Source organism: Tachysurus vachellii, chromosome 13 (assembly GCF_030014155.1).
Source record: "Tachysurus vachellii isolate PV-2020 chromosome 13, HZAU_Pvac_v1, whole genome shotgun sequence".
Taxonomy (NCBI): domain Eukaryota; kingdom Metazoa; phylum Chordata; class Actinopteri; order Siluriformes; family Bagridae; genus Tachysurus; species Tachysurus vachellii.
Window position 1 is genome coordinate 21138350 of NC_083472.1, and position 20823 is coordinate 21159172.

Consider the following 20823-nt stretch of genomic DNA (forward strand, 5'->3'; position numbering starts at 1 on the left):
CTGATCAAGGGTCATAAGTCTTTTGTTCAACCAAGAGTGACTGTTATTGCGAGATTTACTTTTTTTAACAATAGGACAGACCTTTTAACCACTGAGCTATTTAATCATGACAGACAAGACACTACACATTTACCTCACTAAACATGCAAAAATATTAAAAAGAACATACTGGATGATCCTCCTATTGCAACACAAAGTAAACCTACATTCAGGGCATGCAATTTTAGTTTGCATAATCTCTATGATTGGCTCATATAGCATTATGTACAAAGCCTGGTATAAAGCTCTTCCTGGTTCTTGTGATCTCCTCTGTAACAGTTAATCATGAAGCAGTTTTGCATATGAACTAAAACCCTTCCCAGCAAACAGCACTTAAAAAAACTCTTCTCAATGCACACACATTTCCACATTTTAATGTATGTAATTGTATGACAAGAAGCAGATAATCCCACAAACAGAAATGCAGCAAAACCTTAAGACAATATTTAAGACATTTTTAATTCGAACAGATTCAGCTGTGTAAGTTTTACAACTAAAGTTTGGGGAAAAGGAAAGGGTCCAGTCACAAGGTATACTGAGAATGTTTTTATTCAAAGTTGTTCTCTAAGTGCTTAAAGCCACACAGAGAAGGAGAATAAGCACTGGGACACTCAGTCTCATGCCGATGAGTGTATATGCATGTCTGCAAGTGAACGCACGTGTGTCCTAGAGTGAGTCTTAATGGTGGCGTCAACATGAGCATGTCTACAATTGAACAATCACTTCACGTTTTATTCAGTCTGAAACAAAATGAAAATTTGAAAAATAAAAATATCTGAGCAGGGAGGGTTTACAGTAAAAGGAACTGGGAGGAGAGGGTGTGGGGACAATTCCAATTGCTGAGGAAACCCAGCAACACCATAACGAAAAGATCAAAAGGTAACAGGTTAGAGGTCGTCGTCCTCATCTGGGAGAGCCGTTTCTGATGCCACCTAAAAGATGAGACAAGAAAAAACCCCAAGTTAAAATTATTATTAGTGCTAAAAATGCAATTGTCATACGCAAAAGGTTGTAATGTCACTAGTCCTGTACACTTCAGAGGTATACTTACTTTCAGGTCATGCTCATACTGTGCAGCAAGTGATGGGTCCATGGCGATTTCGGGTGGGGCTAGGGCAGGCATCTCCACAAACTCCAAGTTGGGATCTCCAATCAGCTTTCGTGCAAGCCACAGGAAAGGCTTCTCAAAGTTATAATTACTCTTGGCGGAGATGTCATAGTACTAAAATGAAACAGACGATACAAGCCACTGTTTTTAAAAAGGAATCAGACTTTCAGGCAAAGATGAAAAGGCAAAGATGATGTACAGCACAATATACCTGTAGGTTCTTCTTGCGGTGGAACACAATGCTCTTAGCTTTCACCTTCCGGTCTTTGATGTCCACTTTGTTGCCGCACAGCACTATTGGAATGTTCTCACACACACGCACCAGGTCACGATGCCAGTTGGGAACATTCTTGTAAGTCACTCGAGAGGTCACGTCAAACATGATGATTGCACACTGAGCTGGAGACAAGGAAAGAGGAGAACTCTGCTCATTACAGCGCACACACACCTGCACACTTGGAACAGCGCCATCGTTTACAAAACTGATGCCGAAGCCAAAGCATACCTTGAATGTAGTATCCGTCTCGCAGGCCTCCGAACTTCTCCTGTCCGGCTGTGTCCCATACGTTGTACTTGATAGCGCCCCTGTTGGTGTGGAAAACCAAGGGATGCACTTCAACACCCAGAGTTGCTGAAAGAAAACAGGATTTAGTTTTAACAGTTTAGTGTTATTAAAAAATAAAACATTATTATTATTAATAATAATAATAATTAATACCCACACTGTTAATTTTATCCATCACAGAGGTATTTCAACACCCATTTTTCCCCACCTACTTGCAATATTTTACACACGTACCAACATATTTCTTTTCAAACTCTCCTGTCAAGTGTCTCTTCACAAAGGTGGTCTTTCCTGTACCCCCATCTCCAACAAGAACAAGCTGTAGACAGAATTAACTGTTACACAAACTGGCAAAACAGCCCCAAGAACACTTCACAAAATAAACAGGCACAGAAACAAATTACTTCTGAAGTCTATACGTTTCTAAATCTGGGGAACAAACTCAGACATTAAAAACCTCTCACTTAGTTGTGATGCATAGTAGTTAAAAGTTAGGCGTTAAACATTATTTTCACAAAGAGACAAACACAGATGTAAAATTTACCTTAAACTGAACCTGTGGGTCGTTTTCTGCCATGTCGAGTGTGTTAATTTGTGACTCAGCAGCGGGACTCTGTGAAAGAGAGAGAGGAAGGGGGGGAGAGAAAGAGAGAGAGAGAGAGAACGAGTAGGGAGAGGGAGGGAGAGAGAGAAAGAATGAGAACGAGAGAGACAATGAGTAGAGATAGAATGAGAATGAGTAGAGAGAGATGGCGATAGAGAATGAGAACGAGATAGAGAGATGGCGGGATGGTTACGGAGAGCACACACATGGGCCATAGTAAATAATTCCTATATTTTGTCCTGATGACCAAAAACAGACAAAATAACATTTACTAAACGGCGCAAAGTTAATGAGCAGCGCGCGCGCGCACACGCAATATTTCGCACAAAACTGTTAATGCGTATTAAAGTCCGTAAACACGCTGGATTAAATACCACAGGCCTTAAACCCCGAACCATCTTACCACATCCTCCAAAACGACTCACTACCGTAAAGACTTTATCCCCGTTGTCATGCTACCAATGACGCTTTGCCGCACTTTTCTAGTTTGATCTGGAACAAAACCCGCTTCCCCATGCTAATTATGCTAATGCTAATGCTACGGGCTGTGCCCTAAACACGCACACTAGGCCCCAGAAGCGTTCGTCCATTCGTCCTAAAAACGAGGCACAGTCACAAAGAGATAAAACAAAGCAGATAACATTATACGCTACATTGCGAACCTAAATAAAAAAAAGCGCTATTTTCTAATCGTGCTAAGCAGCATCCATGCTAACAGCTAGCGCTAGCACACACAACGCTTAGCTTCAGAAAGATAAAAACAACTAAAACACAAATACGTCATTACAGCAGCCTAATGCCTCCGTTAAATGGTTAAAGTAAACATCAGGTCACTATACACTGTTCACGAGATCACTAGAAATAAATAAAAAAAACCCTGAAATGAAATACAAAACAAGTCACTCTTACATCTTAGCACTTTGTGCTCCGCGCAACGCGATATAAAGAAGAGAGCAAATGGCAGCGCCCGCGCGGGATTCAGCGTGCGCCGGTCACATAAACGCTTCCGCCCGCGACACGTGACACTGATGCTGAAACGTGGTGGGGTAAAAAAAAAAAAAAAAACCGCGCGAGCTCGTAATACCGCCCTGCTGTGGCCCGTGTTTTTACTGCCACGAACCCAAGGACCGAGTTTTTATTTGTTTTACTTGAGTTGAATATTTTACTTCTTCTGACGCAAATGTCAGTCCTCAGATAAATGACTGTTCTCTGCAGATTTAAGGGGAAAGTCTCTAACGCCTGCTACAAGTCACCAGAGGATGTCATACGTTATACAAAAATTTTGTTTACATTTATAGGTTCTATCTTACCGTCTGGTGTTTCGTGCTGTTCCTCAACATTAAATGTCATTTATTACAGAATAATCTCTTGTACTCAGATTCAGATTATTGTCAGCCCTACAGCATCGTGTGCACAACTGATCAGTTTATATAATCTGAAATGGATTAGCATGTCCAAAGTGATGTCAGGGGAGAAGACACAAGAAGCCTGACCATAGAGTATATTATTTCAGTATAGCAAAATCAACAACCTCATGCTAGACAGACAGGCAGACAGGCAGACATAGAAACAGACAGACTTACAGACAGAGAAACAGTCAGACAGACAGAGAAACAGACAGACAGACAGAGAAACAGACAGACAGACAGAGAAACAGACAGACAGACATAGAAACAGACAGATAGACAGAGAAACAGACAGACAGACAGAGAAACAGACAGACAGACATAGAAACAGACAGATAGACAGAGAAACACAGAAACAGACAGACAGAGAAAGAGACAGACAGACAGACAGAAACAGACAGACAGAGAAACAGACAGGCACAGAGACAGACAGAGAAACAGACTATCTACACCATCAAACAGAATCTACACCATCAAATCCTCTTTGAATAAAGGGACAGATTAAACCCGAATAGCGCTGTTAGTGAAGGAAGGGAAAGGGCTGATGGGGTTCCTTTCTATTCATCAGGCTGGTCGTATTCAGGGCAGACACAGGCAGAGTGGGAAAGGTCTTCTTTCTGTTTCAGCTTGTTAGCAGTAGCGTGTCTAGTTTTTAAACAGGATTTTGTAGGACAAATCTGCACTAGCAAAGTCTGATTTGTTAGTCGTGTAATGACGTTAAAATGTACTGACTTTATAGGCTTGAAAATTGAATTATTCTTATCATAGTTTATACCGGGAGAGCTGGGTGTAATGCAGAAACAGACACGGAACGGGACAGCATTTCATCACATAGCACCCAACACGTCTCACATACACTCATTCACATTTAAGAGCAATTTAGTAGAGCCAGTCCACCTATTGCTACTGTTTTAGGAAATTCAAGAAAACCAGACACTCACACGGACATGCAGAGAACACATGAAACCACACAAGACAGCAACCTGATATCAAGATTGAACTGAGAATCATGGTAACGCTACCTAATATACGACAGCCATACGATAGACTTTATATATTATCAAGAAATTTTGAAGTAAATAACATTTCAAAGATATATTGGTGATTGACAAGGAGCCACAGATGATTATTATTTTCCTGATTTATTTGTCAGGAATAGTAGAACAAACACAAGACATTATACTGTACCCCCAGACTAATTATGATGAATGTTAAACATTAGCTTATATTATACCACAGTATCTTGGACCACAGGAATCTTGGATAGTTAGTGTATAAGATTCCCACTTGTTGAGTCTTGAACACATATTTTACACACCTAAATATACAGCTTAGCACTTAATCTAAAATTCTTGCTACAAGTTTAACACTCCATGATTTGTGTTAGCAATCCCATCATAGATTAAATATGCTAGCTTGAGTCTGGTCACTTTTTCTAATCTTTTATATCAAGGCTTGTTTGTGAACTTTCCTAAAGCATGTGCACAAGCTCCTACACACACACACACACACACACACACACACACACAGACACACACATACACAACCACTACAGCGGAAGTGTTTTTTTCAGTTCTGTCTTCCCTCCCATAATAGCACAATTGCACCTTATAGTCAGAAGTGCATCCGAAGGTAAGTACTTGATGCTTGACTCTTCAGCTTTTCATAGATTTTCACAGTTCCATTCCCCAAAACCAAGCTGTAAAACTGACACAAACACACATGCTTGAGCAAGACAAATGATGTAGAGGATGTGAGGTTTAGGTGTGATGAAATAGCTCAGATATCACTGTAAAAAAATAATTGATATCCGGCTTTGTGCGGATTTTCGTGCTCCTGAGTTTAAAACTCTCTGTTTAGGTGATGTCTCTCCGTTCGGACCAGAGAGAGGATGGAGAGAACACCTCCGGCTCCTCAGAGGCTAAAACAGACCGTTATGGATTCCTGCTTGTTAATGGAGATACAAACAATGACAGGTCAATGTTAGAAAACACACACACACACAAACACACACACACACGCACACGCACACACACACACACACACACACACACATTGTGTAAGAACTGTGTTTTCAGCTAAGTATATGTATTTTATAAACATAACTTTTTCTCAACCGTCACCTACAATTACTTTCTCTGTTGCGCTCAACATCCTGCCGCATTACCATGGTGATATTGGCCCTGACAGAATGTGGTTTCCTGTTGTGTGTGTATGTATATGTGTGTTAGGTTGTTTATTATGACAGTTGTACTTTGTAATCTCAGTAACTTACATTTAAAGGCCACATGTTGCAATGTTGTGGACAAGGAGCAAAACTTGTAAACAGTTACTTGTGTAAACTCTCAGTATATATATTACTATAACTACATCTAAAATTTAGTTTAATTAGGTTTGTTAATTTATATTCTGATATCTAAAATGACACTGGTGTGTGTTTTTCTTTTACAGAACAGAAAGAAATATTGTACTGAAATTGTCAGTGCTGTCGTGTATTGTAATAGATTTGTTATTAATGTCAGTATTGTCATTATTTGTCATTAATGTCATTATTATCTTGGTTTTATTTTGTCTAGCCTAATGCAGTTAAATGCATGTGCTCATACGTTTAGTAAAAATCAACTTGTCTAGCAAGAAATTGAGCATTATTAAACATTTTTATGCTGCATGTGTTAATAGAGAACCTTTAACAGTAATATCCATATCAGACCTTATATAAGCAACATATCTTTTCAGTAATGCCACAAAGAGCGGTAATAAGCATACTTATTATCTTACAACCGTACAATCATTTTGTTTTTATGCTGAACTTGTATCACCAGTAGTGATGACCTCAGTCCTGAGTTGGTGAGACACCGTGAAATGAAATGGATCAACCTTATGAGCCAGTGGGATCAGGTGATGGAGAAGAAGCATAGTAAGGTATGTTAAAAAGACATTGCACTGTCAGAAACCCAAAATGTTCTACATCATCTTCTTTTGATTATAGATCAAAGCTCAGTGCCAGAAGGGAATCCCAGCATCTGTGAGGTGCAAGTGCTGGCCCCTGCTGTGTGGAGCGACACAGAGGAAAGAGAATAACAAAGATCTCTACAATGTGAGTACATATGTTAATAAGTAGTAGAGGAAAGAAAAGAAAAGAAATTAATCACTGGCTGTTTATACACAGTCCAGTACAGTGTTTATATATAGTATAAATATTCTAGAAAGTATCTTTCTTCATTTAATCACCTATGCCTACATTTCACTTCAAACGTCCAGGTGCCTATGGAGCAACATCCATCCATCCATCCACCCATCCATCCATCCATCTATTAATTCCATCCATCTATATATCTATTCATTCATTTATTCATTCATTTCAGTAACTGCTTTGTCCTGGTCAGGGTTGTGGTGGATTTAGAGTTTATCTGTACTGGCAAGAAAGAATGGAATGACAGTCCATCTCACACGCTTCAATGTTTGGTAGATCTCTTTAACCGTCACCTTTCAAGATTCTACATTTATAGCATTTAGCAGACACACTTATCCAGAGCAACTTACATTTATCTCATTTATACAACAGAGCAGCTGAGGGTTAAGGGCCTTGCCCATGGTAATTTGGTGGTTCTGGTACTAAATTTGGTACTAAAGTACTAAAATACCACTGTTCCCATGACTGACTGACTCTCTCCAAAGAACTTCATTAGCATTTTACCATACAAAGGACCCTTGGTGTGCTTCAACTTGTTGCATTTGCTAGCAAAAATCTGTTTTCCCCTTTGTGCAATAAGCATAATTTACCAGTAGTTGTTTGTACTGGAACAAAACCCGTTTTGCCAGTCAAGAACTGTCACTTTTGGCATTGAAGCAAGTGAAATGGCTCCAGATGGATAGTCAGAGGAAAGCAGCTATTGAATTAGAGAAGAACACCATCTTTCCCATGACCTGTTCTGACCTGTTAATTCTAGTTTGTGTTTCTCTTTATTTCTCTGTGTCAGACTCTGGAGTCGTCCCCGGGTCAGCAAAGCTGGATTGATGTCATCAAGAGAGACACAGACAGGCAGTTTCCTTTCCATGAGATGTTTCAGTCCAAAGACGGCCATGGGTAAAAGCAATCTTATTTTCGTCACTGTCCTTAAACATCATTCATGTCCATGCTGATTAATCCGGCTTGTTCTGACAAGCCATCAGCTGAAAAACACAGGCCATACTGGTGAAACTGGTAGATGATTATTCTGATTTACACCTACAAACCTGTTTCAATAAAAAAAAGGACGATAGACAGCCAAGGATTCATTGTCCTTGTGTCCTAAATTGAGATTATTAGATATTTCAATTACATTTACAGCATTTTAGCAGACACTCCTATCCAGAGTGACTTACATTTTTATTTCAGTTTATACACCTGAGCAATTGAGGGTTAAGGGCCTTGCTCAGGGGCCCAGCAGTGGCAGCTTGGTGGACCTGGGATTCAAACCCATGACCTTCCAATCAGTAGTCTTAACCACTGAGCTACCACATCCCAACATGACTCTGGCATGCATTCACAGCATTTCGCACACACCCTTATCCAGAGCAGCTTACTTTTTTCTTTTAATACAATTGAGGGTTGGGGCCTTGCTCAGGGACCCAGCAGCGATAGTTAGTGGACCTGGGATTTGAACTCACAACCTTCTGATTGGTAGACTAACACCTTAACCACTAAGCTGCCACATCCCGATTAAAGGGACCCACACTTACTTTAGATTTACTTTTTTTGGATTTTTTTGGCAGTGGATACAGCAAAGCTAATACACATTTCTGTTTTTATATTCTTTTATACGAGAAGTCAGCAAGGCTTGTTGCAGGTTCTAAAGGCTTACACTCAGTTTCGGCCAGATGAGGGGTACTGCCAGGCGCAGGGTCCTGTGGCGGCAGTGCTACTAATGCACATGCCCATGGAGGTACATATCCTAATTTATGACAAATTAATGAAAATTATGGCTTGTTTACTACAGTATTGCTGGTATGGTTTGAGTTTATATGAAATCATCACTGCAAATAAGCGCATATTTATTCTGACTGATCTTCAGGATTACTCTACCCTATCTACAGGGCATGAGAGTTCACTAAATAGTTTATTGAGGATAAAAATCATGTAAGACATATGCCATGGTTTTCACATTGATTAGATTTCAGAACACCTGTGAGAGATTTTGGAGTAATGTTTTAGACAGCACTCTCCATAAACAGTATCTTAATGAGGAAATTTGTTTATTCCACCAGATAGACTCCAGATACTTGTAGAACCTACAGTATATTAAGGTGCATTGCATATTAAGGTGCATTGTTTTGGTTGCTTGTGCTGGCCCAAAACTTTACCTTCCTTAATTTATCATCTATTTGTATGACAGTGATTACAGTATGTTGAAAAGCCTAGCTAGTCATTTTTATCATGTTTAACTGGTCAACACAACTGCTTAACTTCTAAAATGCCTATTCCATAAAAATTTCAGGAAGCGTTCTGGTGTTTGGTACAGATCAGCGAACACTACCTCCCTGGATACTACAGTCCCCTGCTGGTAGGGCAGAATTAAACCAAGCCACAGCAGACTTGGGGAGAATGTGCCACTGTTTTTATAGCCCATTGCACTTTCTGTCTGTACAGGAGGGAGTTTTGTTCGATGCTGCAGTTCTCTTTGGAGTGCTTAAAAGGACATGTCCAGCTGCATACAAACACATGCAGAGACAGGGGGTGGAGCCTCTCATGTTTGCCACCGATTGGCTGATGTGCCTGTATAGCCGCCACCTGCCATTCAACACTTTACTCCGAGTCTGGGATCTCTTCTTCTGCAATGGTGAGGGATGAATTGTGCAGGTTTGTCTTTATGCCTTTACTGACTGATAAGTATGCAACTAATACATGTGTGTGTTGCAGGCGTACGTGTGCTGTTTCAGGTGGCTGTGGTTTTAGTGCGACGTTGCTTAGGGGAGGCTCGACAACGGAAAGAGTGTGAGGGCCAGATGGAGACTCTGGAGAGACTGCGGTCAGTCAAGGGGCTTGTCCAACACGAGCAGGCCGATGTCTTTATTCAAGAGGTGTGTAATTTAAATGGGACCAGTGCTCAAACTAAATTAAGTCCATTGGGAAGCTGTCCGTTGGTTTCTGTGTTAATTGAAGTACCTTTATACTACCGATAAATATCTATAAAAGAAGCAATGTGTAAATGTTTGTTGTTTTTATATTTCTTTATTGTTTTGTTATGAAAGCCTGTTACATCTTGATCAATATTTGGAATATATCGTCGCTGTCGGGCGGAAACCTCGTATGTCCAAATTTGGTCAATTTCATATTTTTTCACATATCGATGCTATTGGTCAGTCCCCATGTGGGTCTGTTATTTTTAAAGTTATTAACCAATCTAAAGTCTTGAAAATAGCTTGAGCGCAAATCTCATAACTCCATTGGACACTTCAACTGTCCACCTCTTCCTCACTCTGCGGGAGAGCTTCACGGCATATTTCTCCTTAATAAGAGTCGCAATGAATCAACACGTCTTCTGAGGTAAATGTCTTCAAAACACTGGGCTCAAAGAAAAAAAAATCTTGACCCCCGCTAGTTCTGGTGCTCGTCTGAGGACAGGAATTTAGCGCAAGACAATCCACTGCAACGCGGACTAAACCCTGTGCACTGCAGATAAGGTACGGCGATTTTTTAATTTCCTGAAAAATAACGGTTTTGGAGATATGAGGATTCCTCCCGACAGCGACGATATGTATGCCTGCATGACTACCTGCATGTTTTGTTGCTTGACGCACAGGAAATCTGTAGCAATTCGTGTAAAAAAGTAATTTTGTAGTATATACACAGAGTAAAATCATTTATTTCTCTCATTCTCTCCTTTTTAGGTGTGTTCAGTACCTTTGTCCTTGGGAGAGCTCCAACGACAGACTGAAAAGGAGTTACAGAAATGGAGGAAAGAGCGCCCAGGTTCGACCTTTGACCCCCGAGATCGTTGCCAAGGATACTATATGATATGGGAGAAAGGGAAGGAAAGGGTGAAGGAGAACGAAAAGAAGGAGAGACAAAGCAAGAACCTGAAGGTCCCTGTGATGCGTTCACACTCGTCTCTCTCTCCAGCAATCCTTCGTAAAAAATGGAGGAAGAGAGAAAGTAAAACAGAGACTGAGGAGTGGGAAGGAAGAGGGTTTATGAAACAGTGCAGTGATGATGAAGAGAAAAGGAGGGCGAGCGTGTGTGGTGTAGCTGGAGAGCTAATGGCGAAGACACAGAAGACACCACCTGAGTTCAGTAAACACTTACAGATAGAGTGTAACACAACCGTTAACAAACAGTGTACATCAGCTATGGAAACACAGCTGGATTCGGAACTGTCAGATCGCAATGACACTGTGTTTGAGGAGGATGAGAACGACGTGGTTGTCATTGCCGTCCCATCGCACACTGACACTGGTGACCATGAAGAAGAAAGAAAGCTGCCTAACAGCCTGAAAGAAGATGATTTACTAACAGCTACCAGTCAACAGGAAACAGAAAAACAGCATGGCACCGAGGCATGGCAAGACGAAGAAAAGAAAGAACAGACTCCCAGAGATAACCAGGATGAAGAAATTTTAACACATCGAGACCAACAGGAGCCTGAAACACAACAAGAGGAATCACAACCTTCCCAACTAGAGGAAGTAGAGGATGCAAGAAACAAACCTGAGCAGGAACCCCAAGAAATCAAAAATAAACAGGAAGAGGAAACTGAAATTAAGACATGTAATCCTGAAGAGAAGGTACACCTTAAAATCAACACACAAGAAGACGATGTAGAAGTCCAAGAAAATACTGACAAACAGGAGAAACCGGAGCAGGAAAACGGAACGAAGAGTAAACGTGAAGGCAAAATGCGAATGGATTCTAGTAAAAATAAACAGGAAATAGAGACAAATAGCCAAGAACAAGAAGAAGAAATACATCTAGGCAGCACTAAAGAGGAAGCAATACAGTTAGGAAAAGAAAAACAAACAATAAGCAGTGAGGAGGAAGTGGAAATAGAGGAAGAAAAGGAAATACAGACAAAGAGCAATGAACAAGAAGTGGAAATTCAGGAAGACAAGGGAATTATGACAAACAGCAGTGTACAGGAAGAGGAAATAAAGGAAGAAAAGGAAATACAGGCAAACAGCAGCGAACATGAAGTGGAAATAAAGGAAGAAAAGGAAATACAGGCAAACAGCAGCGAACATGAAGTGGAAATAAAGGAAGAAAAGGAAATACAGGCAAACAGCAGCGAACATGAAGTGGAAATAAAGGAAGAAAAGGAAATACAGGTAAACAGCAGCGAACAAGAAGTGGAAATAGAGGAAGAAAAGGAAATACAGGCAGAGAGCAGTGAACAAGAAGTGGAAATAGAGGAAGAAAAGGGAATTATGGCAAACAGCAATGTACAGGAAGAGAAAGTAGAGAAAGAAAAGGAAATACAGGCAAACAGCAGCGAACGTGAAGTGGAAATAGAGGAAGAAAAGGAAATACAGGCAAACAGCAGCGAACATGAAGTGGAAATAGAGGAAGAAAAGGAAATACAGGTAAACAGCAGCACACATGAAGTGGAAATAGAGAAAGAAAAGGAAATACATGCAAAGAGTTGCAAACAAGAAATGGAAATTATGGAAGGAAAGGGAATTAACGTAAACAACAGTGAACAGGAAGTGGAAATAGAGAATGGAGACAAACAAGCACATAGTGCTAATGAAGAAGAGAAGCTAAAAATATCTCTCATACACACACAAGATGAGCTTCAGCAACAGGAAGACAGCACACAAAAAATTGAAGTTGGGCAAATTGTGGAAATGGAAGAGGAAATGCATTCAAATGTACAAACTCCAGAAGATCAGAAGGATGCAGAGGATCGAGCACCTTCCGTTCAAGAAGAAGAAGGTCATGTGAAAGATGAATGCTGTGGAAATGGAAGCAATAAAAATGTGGAAAACACACAGCAAGAGCTGGAAGGAGAGAGACAGAATGAGGCACGGATTAGTGATGCACCTGCGGAGGAAATCGAAGGAAATGTCACGGACGGAGAAAAGGGAAGTAGCAATAGTCTCACAGTGGATCAAGCGGAATCAGAAACTTTAGTGTCTTCACCTTGCGTTCAACTAGAGAGGGTGAAAGAACATTCTGGAGAATCAGAGACTTCACGGAACTCCGACTGGACCCAGGATGAAAACACGGAAGTTAACAAAATGTCCACACCTGAACATGTGGAACCTGACAGAACCAGTGTATCTAGAAATCCAGAGCCTCTACAGCCAAACAAAAAGGAAGAGGAAGTGGAAATAGAGGTAAATATACCATCTAACTCAAATCCACAGCTCAGACTTCGCAGGTCCTCCAGCTCCCACACCTCCTATCCCACGATCCTCTCTGGGGACACTTTCAGGGACCCGCAACAAAGCATCAAACGAGATTCATGCCCCCGAACCACAGAGGAAGAAGAGTCAGACATCGCACAGCCTACACAAACACAATGCTCAAAACAGGAAGATTCACAAAAACCACAAACGCAATCTCAATCGAAGTCAAACAAACCCAAACGCAAGGGTCTGTTTCAACGACTCAGAGCTGACACGCCTTCCAAATCCACCATCCCCAAAATCGTCATTCAGGACTTCAGTGAGGCAGAGGAAAAGATGAGCTCTAAGGAGAGGAGGCGGCGGAGGAGGATGCAGGAGAGGAAAGAGAAAGAGGAAGATAAGGAAAGGAAGAAGCTGGAGAAAGAGCTGGAGAAAGAAAAGGAGAGGGAAAGGAAAAAAACACAAACGAGAGGAAAGAGCTTTCAGGCTCTCAGTAGAAAGCATGACGACAATGAAATTTTCTCTGAAAGAAGCGGCTCGCCGGCGGTAGGACGTAAAAGGACGTCTTTCTCCGAGAGTTATTTTTGACTCAGGGAGACACTGACATTTCTCAGCATTTTATATAAATGGATTGTAGTATGATTCATTCATTTTTCATTTTGCAGAACATACACTGCTTTAGAGAGAAATGCTTATAAAACTTGTTTGTCTTTTCAAACCCTTATCAAACATCTTTGTATATACAGTACACCTGACCATTAAAGCAAAACGTGCCTATTTTGTTACTCTATCCAACTACTGTCGAAGGAAATTAATGAACATCTGCTGACCAATCAGATTAAGAATCCAGCAGCACAAGTGGTATAAATTATTTTATTATTTTATTCCTTGGTATTTGAATGTTGTGATTTCCTAAATCAGAATTTTAACCGAGTTAATAGCCAGTGATGTTTTAGCATTTTTGGTAATGACTGGTTGGTTAGCAAAATAAAATCAGCCGTGTGAACACAACTCACCTGTAAAGACAATTATAGGTATCTCATTTATATTTTTATTGGCCGTTTATGGATGTTCCAAGGTCAGTAAAGACATCTGAGAAGATTTTGTTTAGCACAGAGATTACTTTTCCTAACACACCTTAAGTGAATTTTAGTAAATTAACTACACTGTGTTCAAACCACAGAAGTAAATAGATTGACATGTACGATGATTCGGGTGCAATGTGTCTTGTTTTGACTGTTTCACCACTGATTCTACTTAAAAAAAAGCGAAAAACAAACCACTTGAAACACTTGAACTTAAAAAAAATTACAAAGAACGTTCCAAATGGATCCATTATGAGGTTCCTTGGTACGAATTGTCCATTTTCTTTTTTGCTCTTTTCTTTTGCTCTTTGCTGCGCAGTTTATTCCGACTGTCTCTCGTCCTCGCTGTCGCTGGCGAGCACTTCCTGGCTCTGCATTGTCTGATCGTTTGCCTTAGTCGAATCCGGTATCACGGAGCCGAAGAAAAGTGAGCAGAACTGAAAATGACAGGATGAAAATGTAATGAACGATAAATGAACAGCTGATCAGAAATGTACAGCGTGTTAAAATTCAAAACCGCTTTTAAACCTTTTTATTGGGTGGTCCCAACACTGACTCCTCCTCGGGCTCCACATCCTCGTCTTCCTCTTCGCTGGACAACCGGTTTTTGTGGTTGGTGGAGGACGTTTGAGGTTGAGGTTGGTAAGATGGGCCAGCGAGGTCACTGGTCTCCATGGCGATGAGATACGAGTCAATATCATCGCACATAAAGTCGTCGGGTGGGAGTTCAGCACGGGCTCTGGGAGACGGAGCGGAACAGATCAAGAACAAAGATAATAATTAACGAATTAATTTAAATGTGTGGAAATAGAAAATATAGCCCGTAGCGTCCGCTCATGAAAGTTTGCATACCCATTAGCTTTGTTGTTGTTGTGGTTGTGCTGGTGTGTGTCTTCAGACAGAGTAGCAAGTACAAAGTTCGCCTCTAAGACACTGTCGGACACGCTCAGGACAACAGGGCTAAGACATGGACACGCACACAGACACACAAATAAAAAGCACTTTTAGGACAAAACATAAAAGAAATCTGTTATTAATTTGTGGTATTAAGCAGTTTACCTGCCAGGCTCTTCAAAATACATGGAGATGGGAAGACCTGCTGTTTCAGCAAACACCAATAAACCCTGTGAACCAGAGAGAAGTGTTTAAACTAACATACAGCCTTCCATCAACATTTACGCACTCAGAATAACATTTCAAATAAACAGTTTTAAGACGAAGCAGTAACTAAAAACAGGAAAGAGACGATTAACAGCTGAAAACTGACAGTCTTGTGAACTTTGAACTTAATCAGCTACTTACAATTTATACATTAGACATTCTCAGCATCTTTATTTAAAAATAAACCAAACACCTTATTCAAGCATTTGGATGAATCTTGAACACGTACCATATGACTGTGCTGTATATAGAAATTAGACAAATTAAAGGAAAAACTGTGGAACTACAGGGTGTGGGGGGCATTTACTTTTGCTAGTACAGAGATTGCATCTACTTGTCTGTTAGAGTTAAGTCGCTGCCCCACTGAAAATCTTTTTTGTCTCTTTTCCCCTTGCTTTCTTTCTGTAGCTCAACATAGTGACATAAATGCATTAGACCCTGTAAGTGTGTGTGTGTTTACCCGGAGTTCTTTGAGACAAAAGGTGATGCTGGTCTCAGAGCCAATAGCAAAGTGATCGAATTCATCGGAGCTCAAACACAACTCGGTCATCATGGCTTTTGATGAATCTTGGAAGAAAGGAGAAAGGTAGAAAGAGAATTTTTTTAAACAGCGTATAGGAATAAAAAGGTTAGATTTTGTAAAAGACGTCATGGACTGGTGTCAGTGCTACAGTTTAAGAGCTACAGCATCTATTCATTTTGGACATTAGAACTTCACACAGTTCATATGTTTAACACATTCTTCATTAGACAATTATTAATAAATGTATCAAGAGTTTTTTTACATCGTCATTTTTCCACGTAATGCTTTTAACTAGCACACTGGTAAAAGTGACTTATCAGACATCAGTATAAATAAATTATTTTTTATTATTATGTTAAGTCTGATCTAAAATGAGGCAGGAATTGTGTTGGTTGAAGATAAACACCTTCAAATTTTTGACGCTTATGAACAAGCACTTGGGCTTGTGCTTGTACTGAGATTTTTAAGCCACCTGATGCATCTGAAATGTGTTACCATTTGGAAAACCACAACGACCACCACTGTAACATTAGGTCTAGTAAAGCAGGAACAGTGAATCGTACTTTTAAAGACATTTTACAGAACAGAAAATAACTTAGAAACCCGGCACTTCATCACCTGCATCGTCTTCCACGTGGTTCCTGAGCCAAACCCGATCGCTGCTCACTGATACGTTCACTTCGTCCAGAGAGGGTGGGAAATGCAGTACTGTATCCACCCACAACCTGCACACAGAAGACAGTGGAAGAAGAAAGTGAGACAGAGACTGAAGTAGAGATAAAGGAAAAGAGAGAAAGAGGGAGGAAGAAGGACCTGGGTTGAGCTTGGAGCACGTTGGTGCAGGTGTCCTTGTTAAACACTGCTTGCAAACACTCACAGTCCTGAAAGGACAGGTTGTGTGTCTTTAAAAGCCCTGAAACACACACACACACACACACACGTCTCATTAGAAGGGGAATTCGTTAGATCGTTTGTTCCCCTTTCCCCTCTACTCTCCATCTCCCTCCTGGTCATGTTATTTCCTCCACCAATTTATTTCAACTTCCAATTTTTTTTATTGTATCTTTCTTCTCTCTCTCTTCCTCTCTTTAATCTTTCCCTCTTCATATCCTACCCTACTTACACATACTCATTTCTCTCTGCTTCACTTTATCCTTTTTCTTTCACGTCTCAGTGTCTTACATCACTCAGTTTTTCTCTCTCTTTTTACCTCGTCTTCCTCCCCATCACCTTCACCTCCTTTCACCTTTTCTTTTCCCTTCTCTCTACCTTTGCCTCCTTCACTTTTCAGTTTTCTCCGCATCGAGTTGCTGCTCTTACTAAGTAAACCTAATGTATGGCAAACGTGGCAGAAGTTATTTTTACCACCAGATGTTTATCATTTTAAATACAGACTGTCCCTGAGATGTGTTCTATTCCTTTTATAACACAGTAATTGCCAACAATGAATTATTTTAGTTCCTGAAATCCTTTACAAATGTATTTTTTCCTCATATGCCTTGAAAAATACACAGTATATCATGTTACTAACAAACCAAGAAAAGAATGTCTTCATCCTAAAGACTTTCCTAAAGACAGTGTGACAAAAAACTCCTTCCATGAATGTTATAAAATTGTTTCCATTATTTCTATGACTTCTATGACTTTTTACCATGTTTGCAGTGGAGTGTGATTCTCAAACGACTCTTCTCGGTGTTCATCTCAATGCGGCACTTTTCCACAGAGCGCTCTAGAGATGAGAGAGACCTAAAAACTGTCTGTACACTCTGAGAGAGAGAGAGAGAGAGAGAGAGAGAGAGAGAACTGAAACACACTGAAACACTGAACCTATAAAAGAAACAATCTCATTGATTTGAAACAGTGCTCATGGACACATTCTGAAATTTCACAGCATCCGACCCTCATACTGGTGATTTTTAGAAGTTGAAGAGAAACCAGAGATCATGCAAAATATAACATAATAAATAACTGCCACATAGTAAATTAATATCACAGATTTAGTTTGAGAAGAAGTGTTTGGGAAGAGGCTGGTAACATTAGAAGACTTTGCTTGTTACTTTGATGGGCATTTTGCAGCGAAAGGCTTGGTCTGGAGGATGCTGGAACCTCTGGAAGAAGAGTGGAGACATCAGGAAATAGGCAAACGCTGATCGAGATGAGTTCACTGCACGCAGGGTTAGCTGCAAAACATGGGCACATGATATTTACATAAATATAAATGATAAATAAATACAAATATCAATATGAGATCTAATGCATCAAACATAATGCCTTTAGACCCTTAATTTAGTGATATTAATGGTAATATTTAACTCCCCTTGACCACACAAGCAGACACACAGACACTAACCCCATCCTCAGTGGGCTCCAAGTAAAGTTCTTCTCCAATCCTTGAAAGGGAGTGTATTGCTTTGGCCAGCACTGTAAGACACAATGTATATATAATAACACAACAAAAGGTTATTATTGTATTTTTTATAGTATTTTTTAACTACAAACTAACAATATCTTGCAGATAATTCTCAGGGTTTGCCAAAGGTTGCCTGTATTTTGCATACAAACTAAATTACAATAGAGAGAGTCAAGAAGCTTTTATTGTCATTTCAACCATATATAGCTGTTGCAGTACATGGTGAAATGAGACAACGTTTCTCCAAGATTACACAGGACATTGTTTAATAATATTTTAAAAAGGAATGCAGATAAAAAAGATTCTGCCTTCTTAGATTCGTGAGTGTGTGTTCTTCAAATGCCAACAATAAACTATGAAAATAACAACAACAACAAAGCCTACAGGGACAATGTTAGCTCAAGTGGTTAAGGGTCTTGGTTGTTGATTGGAAGATCAAGGTTCAAGCCCCAGCACTGATAAAGCTGGGGCTGCTGAGCAACACACTAAAAAATCTGCTCCATGAGTGCAGTATCATGGTGACACTGTGTCCTGACCCTAACCTTCAAAGTTGGGATATAAGAAAAAAGAACTTCACTGTGCTGTAACGTATACGTGACAACAGAAAAAACTGCTACTTCTAAACACATCTGGATACAGATAATATAGTGAATTAATATTATTTCTGCTCCTGTCCAACATTTACATTTCTGTCATTTAGTAAAACACTTTTATCCAGAGTGACTTACAATTGATTTCAATTTATACAACTAAGCATTAAGAGCAATTGAGGATTAAGGGTCTTGGTCTGGGCCCCAGCAGTGGCAGCCTGGTGGATCTGGGATTCGAACCCATGACCTTCTGGTCAATAGTCCAACACCTTAACCACTAGGCCACCACATCCCCTTATTATTAGATGACAACCAACCAGATTTGCACCAGAATAACTCTCTCTCTCTCACACTCATCTTCTACCGCTTATCTGAACTATCTCGGGTCACGGGGAGCCTGTGCCTATCTCAGGCGTCATCGGGCATCAAGTCAGGATACACCCTGGACGGAGTGCCAACCCATCACAGGGCACACACACACACACTCATTCACTCACACAATCACACACTACGGACAATTTTTCTGCACCAGAATAATAAAAGGTTTATTTAGGGATGGTTCTGAGATTAATCCCCTGAAGTTAAAACCTATTTTTAAACATGCAGGTTTTGTTCAAAACAGTTTCAAACGATTAAAAGGTTATAGGAACATTAAGAAACTTAGATTTCCATAAAGAAAACTTTCCTGGAACAAAAAAAAAGTTAAAACTGTTCTATAAACAGCCAATAATCGTTAGTTTGAGATACAAGGCAATATAATAAAGAGATATAAGAGTATTAGTGATTTGACGTCAGTATGATTAACGTTGTTGTTTGTTGTTATTTACATATTTAAATCACCTTTGACGTTTCCTCCTGTAGCGACGCAGTCCATCCTCGTGCACTATTAACTATCTAGAGGCGTAGACATTATTTAAAAAAAATAACGTTGTTTGTTTTTGGTTACGGTTTAACGCACATGCTGGTGCACAAACACACTCAACAACAACCATTTATTCAGACAAATAAAAACAATTCTAAACTGTTTACTTCTCATCACTTCGCCATGTCGCGCGCTAAGTTCAACCAATCAACACGCTTTACGTCATATAAACGCGCCAGGGAGGAATCTCAAATGGCTCCCTGTTAGACTTCCCTATTTAGGGCACTTAAGTAGGAACTAGGGAGCTATTTGAGGCTCGGGCAGATGTGTGCAAACAACACACTTATTTTTATGCTATTTATGATTTCTCGTCCAGATATTAATGTAGTATTTAATCTAGTATTTCCACACATTTCTCATGATATAATCAAACCACATACAGATTTTGTGTTTAATATAGTTTCATTCACAGTTTAATGTTTATTTTATTAGACACTGAGCTTTAGATCAGAAAATAAAGACAAAATAAAGACACATAAAGCCTATGTGACATATTCTAAACTCATATTTATTCAGGAGAGCAGTTAATGAGGTGTATACGTATATGCTTCCATTCATTCATCATCAGGAGCCACTTTGTCCTTGTCAGGGTTGCACATGGATCATATCCCTGAAACACTGGGTGTGAGACACTGTCTTATTCACACACAATTCAGCTCAGCCCAGTCAAGCTGTCATGTTTATTGGGAGGTGAGAGGAGACTGGAGAACCCACCCAGACAGTAACCTGAGCTCAAGATCGGACCAGGGACGCTGGATCCGTGGGACAGAGGCACCTCCTTGTGTACCGCCCTGTACACATTTAATTAATCATAAATAATAACTAAATAAATAAAGTGACATGATCATGACATGATCTGCGACTCCTCACTGCAAATTATGGTTTCAAATGTATCTATTCATGTGTGTGTTTATGTAGGTTTTTTTTTGTTTATTTTTGTTTAGTATCATTTGATCAGATTTAGCATTAAAACAGCAAACCAAAACACACCTATAAATTACAGTGACCATAGTAACACAATTTCACTGTAATAACAAAAATACACATGCATGTTGACACAAGTGTGACAGTGGACAGAGAGTACGA

At 40.0% G+C, this 20823-nt stretch overlaps 3 protein-coding genes across 3 annotated transcripts; 1 reads left to right on the forward strand and 2 right to left on the reverse strand.

Annotated features, from left to right (window-relative positions):
- Nucleotides 1–570: 570 nt before the first annotated feature.
- ran (RAN, member RAS oncogene family) lies at nucleotides 571–3357 on the reverse strand. The gene is made up of 7 exons (XM_060885442.1): nucleotides 3226–3357; nucleotides 2257–2325; nucleotides 1947–2031; nucleotides 1653–1778; nucleotides 1359–1546; nucleotides 1091–1261; nucleotides 571–971 (listed from the first exon to the last, which is right to left on the reverse strand). The coding sequence occupies exons 2-7, from the start codon at nucleotides 2287–2289 to the stop codon at nucleotides 927–929; spliced, it is 648 nt and encodes a 215-aa protein (XP_060741425.1). The 5' UTR covers nucleotides 2290–2325; nucleotides 3226–3357; the 3' UTR covers nucleotides 571–926.
- Nucleotides 3358–5268: 1911 nt separating this feature from the next.
- Nucleotides 5269–14256, forward strand: tbc1d10c (TBC1 domain family, member 10C). Its single transcript, XM_060884779.1, has 10 exons — nucleotides 5269–5354; nucleotides 5583–5698; nucleotides 6548–6644; nucleotides 6712–6819; nucleotides 7703–7809; nucleotides 8533–8647; nucleotides 9200–9265; nucleotides 9352–9541; nucleotides 9622–9782; nucleotides 10593–14256. Exons 2-10 carry the CDS (start codon nucleotides 5586–5588, stop codon nucleotides 13632–13634), a joined length of 3999 nt encoding a protein of 1332 aa, XP_060740762.1. The 5' UTR covers nucleotides 5269–5354; nucleotides 5583–5585; the 3' UTR covers nucleotides 13635–14256.
- Nucleotides 14257–14404: 148 nt separating this feature from the next.
- Nucleotides 14405–19875, reverse strand: rad9a (RAD9 checkpoint clamp component A). Its single transcript, XM_060884780.1, has 11 exons — nucleotides 19656–19875; nucleotides 18166–18236; nucleotides 17873–17995; nucleotides 17467–17581; nucleotides 16629–16728; nucleotides 16434–16540; nucleotides 15753–15859; nucleotides 15191–15255; nucleotides 14984–15091; nucleotides 14660–14870; nucleotides 14405–14568 (listed from the first exon to the last, which is right to left on the reverse strand). The coding sequence occupies exons 1-11, from the start codon at nucleotides 19687–19689 to the stop codon at nucleotides 14452–14454; spliced, it is 1158 nt and encodes a 385-aa protein (XP_060740763.1). The 5' UTR covers nucleotides 19690–19875; the 3' UTR covers nucleotides 14405–14451.
- Between the last annotated feature and the right edge of the window lie 948 nt (nucleotides 19876–20823).

What these genes read in the sequence shown, in the direction of transcription:
- ran (XM_060885442.1), bottom strand. Translation starts at nt 2,289, where the DNA reads ATGGCAGAAAACGACCCACAGGTTCAGTTTAAG. An exon ending in AGACGGATACTACATTCAAG is followed by an intron (nt 1,547 to 1,652) that starts GTATGCTTTGGC and finishes CCTTGTCTCCAG; the next exon opens with CTCAGTGTGCAATCATCATG. An exon ending in AGTATGAGCATGACCTGAAA is followed by an intron (nt 972 to 1,090) that starts GTAAGTATACCT and finishes CTCATCTTTTAG; the next exon opens with GTGGCATCAGAAACGGCTCT.
- tbc1d10c (XM_060884779.1), top strand. Translation starts at nt 5,586, where the DNA reads ATGTCTCTCCGTTCGGACCAGAGAGAGGATGGAGAGAACACCTCCGGC. An exon ending in GGAGATACAAACAATGACAG is followed by an intron (nt 5,699 to 6,547) that starts GTCAATGTTAGA and finishes TATCACCAGTAG; the next exon opens with TGATGACCTCAGTCCTGAGT. An exon ending in GATACTACAGTCCCCTGCTG is followed by an intron (nt 9,266 to 9,351) that starts GTAGGGCAGAAT and finishes CTGTCTGTACAG; the next exon opens with GAGGGAGTTTTGTTCGATGC.
- rad9a (XM_060884780.1), bottom strand. Translation starts at nt 19,689, where the DNA reads ATGGACTGCGTCGCTACAGGAGGAAACGTCAAAG. An exon ending in GTGCTCCAAGCTCAACCCAG is followed by an intron (nt 16,541 to 16,628) that starts GTCCTTCTTCCT and finishes TTCTGTGTGCAG; the next exon opens with GTTGTGGGTGGATACAGTAC. An exon ending in CCACGTGGAAGACGATGCAG is followed by an intron (nt 15,860 to 16,433) that starts GTGATGAAGTGC and finishes CTTTCTTCCAAG; the next exon opens with ATTCATCAAAAGCCATGATG.